This window comes from Protopterus annectens, chromosome 1.part0 (assembly GCF_019279795.1).
Source record: "Protopterus annectens isolate FY-2018-M chromosome 1.part0, PAN1.0, whole genome shotgun sequence".
Classification (NCBI taxonomy): domain Eukaryota; kingdom Metazoa; phylum Chordata; order Ceratodontiformes; family Protopteridae; genus Protopterus; species Protopterus annectens.
The window spans coordinates 671,240,956-671,250,955 of NC_056725.1; the positions used below are offsets into that span (position 1 = coordinate 671,240,956).

The 10,000-nt window shown below is 36.8% G+C and overlaps 1 protein-coding gene across 3 annotated transcripts in view; it reads right to left on the reverse strand.

Moving 5' to 3' along the window:
- PLEKHG2 (pleckstrin homology and RhoGEF domain containing G2) overlaps positions 1–10,000 on the reverse strand; it is a 1,701,404-nt gene that overhangs the window by 1,071,400 nt on the left and 620,004 nt on the right. Inside the window, exon 2 of one of the 3 annotated variants that reach the window (XM_044062066.1) lies at positions 6,665–6,863. The exons of the other annotated variants lie outside the window; for them this stretch is intronic. Within the exon in view, the coding sequence (XP_043918001.1) occupies positions 6,665–6,743 (79 nt within the window). The 5' untranslated portion in view covers positions 6,744–6,863. The remainder of the gene's footprint in view (positions 1–6,664; positions 6,864–10,000) is intronic. 3 annotated transcript variants of the gene reach the window in all.

Here is a 10,000-nt window from a genome sequence, read left to right on the forward strand (position 1 = left end):
CCACTTACTAACAAGTAATTGCAGAACAGTTTGGCAATTAAACAACATGTTAAAATCCTGACCGGTACTTGGTTACACATGAAAATAGCTACTAAGAACACTCATGTTGGCTGCATTCAAGGATGACACTTCTCTGACCATTTCCTCCTGCTTAATATTAGAAAATGTTTAACCCAGCTTCCTTTTTTCTGAGTGACCATATGATACTTTTTCAGTATTTTGTGCTGTATGCATGAGAATCTGTTTTTTCTCAAACAATTTGCATTTAGTGAGTCACAGCTCTATATACATCTACTATGCTAATAGATTAGCACAAAGAATGTGTATCCAAGACATGCTCACTCCCTTTTAAGAGTGTCTTGTTTCTCTTTAGATTTTATATCTACAACTTTGTTTTAATTTATGCATGATCTTCTGTGATGCAAAGTCTAACCCAAGCCTACAGATAACAGGTTTGTATGATTTCACTACACATATCACCAAAGAAGACCATTGAGATGGTCAGCCATATGGATGTCCATAATGTTACTTACCCCTACTGTTTTCCTAGCAAGTATTTCCCACATTCTTCAAAGTACAGTACCCACCCAAAAAAAGTAGGAGTGATTTTTTTTATTAAAGCATAAATTATATCAGATAAAAGCATTACAACTCAGTTTTAATGAATAGGCATAAAACAGTCTAATCACAGAAATATTACAGTGATAGAATTCTGAACAGGAAATACCTCACTCAAACCATATTTCCGCAGCCATACTCTCATTTGTTGAATTATTTCTGGAGTTACCCATTACATTACTTATTATACAAAACTTCAGCATAGCTGCACTGCAACTGCATTTATTTTCTATCTTTACCATCTTTACCTCTCTCTGACCTTTTGTATAATCCATAACACATTTATTAAATCATTTTTCTTTGGTTCTTTAAGCCAACATTTTTGTACTACAGTTTCCTAAAACTCTACTTACAATAACCAATTAATCCTGTCTCCACTGAATTATTAGATCCCATAACTAAACATTTTCTTTATACATGTTTTTTTTTAAATTTTTCCTTTAACCCCCATCATCTTTTAGGATACCTGTATAGGAAATCACACCAAGACACATCTGGCCTAATCCATCTATATCATGTAGCATCCTGTATTTCTTGTGAAAATTCCTCTCTCCAGCCACCAGAAATTACTCATATGCTATTTTTTCATACCTTACCATTCTTACTGTTTAAGTATTTATTTCCACACCCATTTCTTAATTATACACACCAATCTTTTCCACAATTTTTCTTTTTTTCCTTTGGCATCTCTTCCCCAGATATTTTATATGTCATTCATTAATCTTTGCGAACCCAAGTGTTTTGGGGAACAGAAATCTATTGCTGGCAGTTGGTGGGTGCTATTAGTAAAACATATCCTAAATGAAGTACCAACCCATCACAGCTGTTTTATATTTATTCCTTTTTTATTCTGTATTGGTCTTTCATTTTTATGGTTTAACAACATAATACATAAATATAAATCAAAGGTAATAAAACAGTAATATAACCACATGTAATGCAGTGTTAAATACTCCCCTCATAAAGGGGTTCATTCTAAAGAAAAATGCCTATAATTTATTTTCATACTCATTTAGAGAAAAACCTGTTTTATTTATATATTATTTGTTAAGCTTTTTCCATGCAGAGCCCATGGGGGTGGGGGGGTTAGGATCCTTGTGACAAAAGCTCCTTGAAATAAAACTTTGAATCAAAGCAAGAAAAGTCACATTTAATTTGAATACATTAAGTACACACACAGAACATTCCACAAACTGGTATTCAAGTGGATGTAGAGATAAAAAGTTACTGACTATGGTTCTGGATATCTTGGCCTCATGTAACATACATCCAGTTCCCCTTAGTGCACATGACCATGAGGTCTGTTTCTTGAAGCATGTTGAAATGCCTTAGGGGTTTGCTGGTCTTTGACAGACAGACTTGAACTTGATGAATAGTATATTCATTACAAGTCTGAGACCTCCCATAAGAAAGCAACTTTCCATAGAGGGCTATTGGTCCAATATCTCTTCCTTGTCTCTACTTTTCCCTCTTCTTCCTCTTACCTATCCTAAAATATTCTCTCTCACCTCTTAATATGAATCCTCCATTTCCTCCTTTTCATTAATCCACTATGTTCATTTCCAAATATGTTTCATAGCTCTTTAGATGCTGCTGATATTAATTAATGATCATAGTTTAAATGTTGCATATTTGCTGATAACTTGTATACCTCTGTTTACTATATTTTTTATGTATTTTTTTTCAGAGCTTTTAAATTTTGCATATTTGTTTACTATTTTTTTTTTTATGTAATGTTGGTATATTTCTGGAGCTTTTCTTCCCGGGCCTATGCTGAAAAGGGGTAGATTTCTGCCCAGTTGGACTACCCAAGTAAACAAATGCGATGCATATGTAAAACTGTACAGTGAACTTTTAAGTTGTGGAGAAACTTTGAAACCTAGTCTGTCCTAATACCTGTAGACCATTAACACATCAAAATCTGGCTAAGTAACTCAAGTTTCTGCTGAGAAAATTGCATCTACTTCTGCCTTGTTTCTATAGTGAAAAACTGACCGTGGCAAAATGGTGTTCATTTCTGTATTTGGGCTTTGTTTCATATTTTAGTTATCATACACTCATGCCTATGATTCTGAGAATGTCCTGTACAACTTCTGGACTGGAAGATTCTAGGCTAGTGGTGGGGGGGGGGGGGTGGTACTTCAATCTCTGAGGGCAGTCTTTGGATCCCAATATTCAAATTAATTTTCACTGTGGCTCAATGAACACTGACATTCTTCAATTTTGTATTAAAAAAGGTTCTTTTTACAAAGTGTGTATGCCTTTAGAAGTGCATGGGTCTGTGGCTCCTTTTTGGCATAGTTTGGTGCAGTTTCCACACTTGTCAAAGTGCCGAGACTGAGTCATAATGCTAGTTAATGAAATAGTCCTGGACAAAGATCAGCCATTTTATTCTGCACTGATTCTGTTTGCTGTCTTGGCACTGCTTCACATCACTGATCATAGTGTCTTCACTGAGCATTTTCACTCATGCCTCCTCTACTGCAATTAACAGATTTGCCTCATTCCTGTCCAGAGGTACTCAATGGATAGTTTCTGGAATGAATTCTGTCATTTCCTCCAATCTGCAGTGTGGAGCTGTGGAAGAGTAGATGTTTTGCCCATTACTATCCCTTGAGGTCATGCTGTCCCTAGAAGGTTTGACCCAGAGAAGAAGCTTGCATGTTATTACAGCATCACCTCTCCTTTCTTCAGGGATGGATGGCTAATGTTGCTTCTTCAATGTATAGTTTACAGTATATCTATCAATGTCTTCTTTCTAATCAGCTGAAATTTAATGTTCAAAACAGAGCCACTTGGCTTTTCAGGATTCTTCTGCTTTACCACTGTCATCATTTATCATGCATGCTGTCAATAAGATGGCACATGGGTCAAGTGCATGATCTTGGCATCACCCAGAAATGGGTCTGCCAGGATAAGTCACCATGTGTCTGTCTAAAGAATACCAACAGGATCAAACCATGACACTTCATAAAGATCATGATATAGTTATTCAATCATTGTTTTCCTCTTGCCTTGATTGCCTTATTGCAAAAACAATTACTTTGGGCTTTTAGCCCATTACAGTCAGGCCAGAACCCTACGTCATGACTATTTCCAGGTATACATCGTTACCAGCAGATTACCTTTGGGGACTGCATGAGATACCCATCTGGTTTCACAGCATCTTTAATTTTTTTTTTTTAATATCCTTGCATGATTTGAGCCGTCTTTACCTGAAACAGCTGATTTTCCTTTATACGTTGTGGACTTTCCTAACAGATGCACTAGTAAATGCATACTTCATCCCAAATATGACAGAGATTCAAGCCTCATTGGTGGCAAACAGGGATAAAGCCCTGACTATGAACTAGGTGACCCAAGTTCAATCACTCTCTCAGGGTCTTCGTGGCACAGGCTGTGGAGGATGGGTTTCCCATATCCTGGGAGGGGAGGATTAGTGTGGTTGGTGGGTGGGTTTCTGAGTTCCAGAAGGATTGTGGAACCTACTGAGAAAAAGCAAGCCCAGTTGTAGGTAGGGTGGCAGAGAAGGTATGCCTGCTCAAGGCCCAGAGCAGGAATGTCTCCTTGGCTATCCTTCATTGACATTTATCCTGTAATGAGGCCATCATATAAAAGGCAGGGGTTATGGGGTATAACCTAACTGATTAAGAGCTTTTTCCTCTGTATTCCACAGTGTTTGCTCTTTTGCTCACTTCCTCACTGGTTTCTAATAGTGGCCAGTTGTGGGACTGGCAAACACAGATTGGGGGGATATCAAGTGTGCTTAAAAGTGTCTTAGGTACACACCTGATCATAAAAAAAGCTAGACAAGCAACAAAAATTACAAATAAAGAAAAAGAGAAAGAAAGAAAATCTCACAGACATGGCTGTAGTTTCCATTCTGAACTTACATAACATAAACATTTGTACAGATTTTGAATCAGCTAATATTTATACTTAATGACATTTGTCTAATTGATATACATAACTGACACATGCATACATGTGACCCCATTGAAATTTAACCTAGATGGTGCTTTCTTTATTTGTTGGTGTGTGAATGGGCATATATGTGGGTGTGTGTTTACTTGTACATATATACATAATCTACAACAGAAAATATTTTAAGCCATAAATATACTTTGAAAATAAATATCTTTTCTATAAGGACAGATATTAATCTTTCCACCAGATGCAGTTTCTCAGCATAACGCAAAGACAGGCTTATAGGCTTTTAATGCAGAAATAATGCCCATCTCCCATGCACTATTTGCAGACAACACATCCATGTAATCATTCTGCATCAATATTTTTGACAAGGCTGAGTTCATATATTGCAAATGCCATGCCTTAGGTTTGCATGGTGCATGATGTTTTCTTCTAGTTAAACAGCTGAAAGTACTAGCAGGTATGTAATGCTCTGTATTTTACAATGATTAACTAGTAACATGGTCCGCTGAGGTAACCAAGTGAAAATAACATTTACTAATGCAGGTGTGACATGCTCCCCTAGTCTATCTATTTATGCAGATGTGGCATGCTTTATGTTTCCATACAACCATCACAGATACACTAATTTCTTCCTAAAGATAATTATATATGCCTACACATTCCTAAATAATCCATTCAGAAAAATAATGCCACTTTCCAAGTGTGTCTTGCTATACAAAACATGTTGCCAGTCACCACAAAATTGTCAGTTACTTAGCAATAACCAGTACCTTTAAGATAATGTTGAGTAATGATACATGGAAAACTGCTCATACAGCATTTCCTATCTCAACCATTTGCGTCCACATAAGAAACTGTGAACTGTCTTTCGGCTTTTCCCGGTTAGGGGTCGCCACAGCAGAACTCCGGTCTGCTAATGATTGACAGTAGATTTTTACGTGCTGGCTTGCCAGGCCTAATGCACAGCCTTCAATCATTCACACCTGTCGACACACAGAAGACGCTCTAACTGAGAATCGAATGTGCAACGTCTAACTGTGAGGCGACAACGCTACCGCAGCACCACCACCGCATTGAACAACACAGCAAAATTGCATACAGTACAGTGCTTAACATGCCATGAGATATTGTGATTCATGTATCAGAATCAAATGGATCTTTGTTGTAAATAAATTTGACTCAATGATGCCTTTAGTTAAATAAACAAATATATGAAATATGTTGCAGATTCATAGTATGTGGCGATCAATACACAATGGCATCTAACAAAATACTACAACAGATAGGCAAATATCATCTGTATTTAGAAGTATTACTCTGTAAATGGGGAAAACAATGGCATTACAGAGTTTTTTACTGCAATGTCTTCAGGTTTCTGATAACTGTATGTTGAGGGTACCACAACTTACCATCATCATCATCAGCCTCCTTTTTCTCATTTTCTACATGGGGATGGGGTGTTGTGTCAACTGTCTCCATTTGTCTCTATTCAGTGTCACTCACATACCATCTTCAACACTCATGCCCGACTGTCACAGGACTTCACTCACATAGTCCATCCACCTATTTGCTGAATGCCCTCGCTTCCTCTCGCCTTCCTCTTCTCTGTCCCAAATCGTCTTCACCAGATTGTCTACTGCTTTTCTGCACATAAGTCCAAACCACCGTAATCTGTTCTCTTTGACTTTTTCTGCAATTGGAGCTACTCTGACTTCTGCTCTTATATCTTAGGTCACACACCTTATTTTTACTATTAAAATGTTGTGGAGCTTTTGTTGGTGGTATGCTAATCCTCCGCTCAAAAGCACTATCATGTTTTAACACTGCTTTCCCAAGTAACAGATCTATAGTACAAACTGAAGCAGTATGCTAAAGTTTTATGTTTCTTTTGTTTCTTTTTTAAGAAAAATGATATATCTGGCTCTAAAACAATATCAAGAGCAGGACACAGTTTGAATCAATCACTAAAATCCTTTACTTTATCATTTTGTAGAAATACAAAACACAAAAATTACATACATGTCCAAAAACTTGTATTAATAAATAGATGGCATCTGAGTATATTTTGAGAACTTGCTTTTTTTTCAAAGTACAAATGAGATTCTGAACTCACCAGCACTTGCAGACTGCAACATGTTACTTCCATCCATCTCCATACCACTCTGATATGATGTTAAATCTTGTTCTATCATTGCTCCAATCTCTCAGTGAGTAATGTACTGTCACTGGTAGCAGTTCTGCTTAGTACCTTGATTTTCAGTATTAAACATTTTTTCCTGGTGCTCCTTTTAAGTCCATTGTGACTAAAAGTCCTAAGCAGCATGTAAGAAAGTCAGAAAATAATTACTTTAAGTGATGGCGTAGAGTGATGGAGTTATGACTTGCTGAGACAACCTTTGGTAATCAGTAAACTCCAGTGAAACAAAAATATCTTCATAAAGTCAGAAAGGATTTACAGAAAATTATGAACGGGTACAAGGTGCGTTGTCTAAACTCTGAAGACTAAAGGCGTGCCTCTGACTGTTACAACAGATGGGACTATAGTTTCCTGTATTTTAGTATACTCTGAACTGTCTGATTAAAAGTGAAACCAATAAAAACAAACTGCCTGTTAAGCTTGCTAAGTAACTGCAAGACTTAGGCACAGGAATATTCAACATATTTGCATTCTGTTTACTGACACATAAACCCTTTTTCCTCTTCTGAACTGTATCCGTCTGTTTCAGACATACAACAAATGTTAGAAGCTGGCTAACACTTAAAGGCTATCTGCTCTGACCAGTAACAGTAAACACATGTTAAGCATTGAATAGCTTTTATAGGTTGTTATTAGGCAATTGCACAGGAAGGTAATTTGTAGCCCAGCCACTGAATTTGGTATTACTCCCTACCCCTTCATTTTACTTTTACTATTGACTCTTACTGTGAAGCAGCAGTCTGTTACGGTACTAAGAAGGGGTTCTTCTGCTAGAGAATATTAAACAGCAAAACCCAGACCATAAAAGAATGTCAAAACTAATGTATGAAATACAGTAGGGGGAAAGTAAATGACAGGTAGTTTTTGCAGGGGGAAAAGCACTGCACATCCTAATGAAGTTATATATACCATCTCCATGGTCAAAACAACCCAAATAAGGGATAACATCTGCTAAAAGAAGGGGTCACTGTCAGTGCGCATTTAGAAGTTGCACTGTCAATGCTTTCTTATGAAAAACAATAATCAGTGTTGTGTCCCTTGGCATATTGTGCTTAGGGCGACTGGCAACCAAGAATTTTCACCTCAGCCACCTGTAAATAATAACCTTAAAATGTGTTAAATTGTACACTTACATATCAGAAAATTTTGATTTAAGCCTCATATCCCCAGTAGTTACTGTTCAGCTGTTGGTTTGCATCTTTTTGTGAGACGATACGATCAAATTTCCGAAAAGTCGAAGCTTTTGAATGGAGATTGCAGGATAGTGAGGAGTGAGAAATTTACCATTTTTCTCAATGTAGTGTGATCTCAGAGTTGGTATGTATAATTTGCAGGTGGTATGGGGGGTGCAGATGGGCTAGCCCCCCCTTCAAAAATGTAAAAAAGATTTTTTTTTTAATGTTCCAGTTTTCAGAAATTCAATCATATCATCTCACTAATATGAATTTTGAGTTTCTGAAACCTCAATCAACTACATCCATATATTTATATATGTACACACACACACACACACACACACACACACACACACACACACACACACACACACACACACACAAACATGCATTGTCTACACTGCAAAGTCAATTTTCACTCATTTCATTAAGTGATACTGACAACAAGAATCCTATAAAAAATAAAATAAAATAAAACAGTCTATTTATCCTCCAGCACCCAACTCTCCTGCCATTTTAAATGAACCAGCTCAGAGATCATACAGCTTTGGGAAAAAAGCAAATTCCTTTATCCTTTTGCATGCAGTCTTGTACAGAACATTCAGATCATCACGGACTAGCCAAACCTTTCACTTTCACAGATACAAGCAAAATAACTGCACACAGCCGATTAAACTGCATTCATCAATGTACTGTGAGGTAACATAGCAGCACATTTGCGCACAGAAGGATAGTTCTGCTAACTTGAGTACTTCCCTTGTTTTGCTTTTTCTAATATATGCAGCACTTGCCTCTGTAGTGCTTTCTGTGAAATTAAAGATTAGGTCTTCTATATATGCAGTCCTAGGATGAGTTATTTTATTGCAGCATATGACTTTCTGCTGCATGACTATTGAGATATCAGTTTGACTATCTTCACATGTAATTCAAAGATAACACTGTCTAAATTGGGATACTTTGCTCCAAAACCTTAAAATAATATAATGTTCTACATCTGTCTCATTAGTAAGGTTGTGTTAATACCGAATTAAACTAACAGAAAAAAAACATAACAGCTATGCTGGCATCCAGCATTTATCAAGGTGACGATAAATATAACACTGAAACTCACTTTAACTTCTCACCACAGAAAATGCTTTGTGCCTGTGTCCTCATTTTTGTTTTGTTTATTTTCAGTTATGTCAGACATTCTGTCCATAAAAAGAAGAAACTAACAGGCCAGTAACAAGATGCAGAAAATGTGTGCTGTGCATTTAACCAAAGAGGAAGTCATGTTCGCAACTTGATATGGTGAACTTCTGCCAGACACTTCCTTAACATGCAAACTAATAGAACTTACTGACTTAAATAAAATACAGTAGTTGCTTCATGTCATACCATGGGATATAGCTTTATTCTCAGCAGTAGATGGAAATAACCCTGTGCAAAATAGTAAGACACAAGTTTTGCTCTTTCTGCATCTCAAAAATCACCACTGGATTGATTACTTCAACTGGATATAGAGTATTCAGCCCAGACATCAGTATATAAGGGAATTCAAGGTTTTGAACACAAAGCAAAGTGCCCACAACATCAAATCCCCCAAATTATTATAAAATACTGAGAGCAGGTATTAGTTGAAGACAACCTGTTTAACTGGTAGTAGAGGCTATTTTTATTTCTGAGTGCTCAATATGCAAAGAAAACTAACACAGTGTTATACTTTACTATTCAATAACAGACATATGAGCAATGCAGGGCCACTGTGCATACATACTAGTTACAGTATATTTATAACACACTAAGCTATGAAATATTCATTGTATTCTGTCTCTGTCCCTCTGAGATGCATAGGCGCATCTTTTGCGTGATTTGTCATACAACAGCCTTTGATGGACCATAAACTGGGCTGACAAAGATAACTGCTGATACTTCTTCTGTGCAGATTTACACCTAATACCATATATTTAATTATATTATGCCTGTTATATGTTTGAATTGTGTAATATAACAGCATCACTTATACTCTTGTAACATGTAATATAATAGCACCTTCTGCATACACACTTCACAGACATGTTGAGGCCATGCTTGTAAT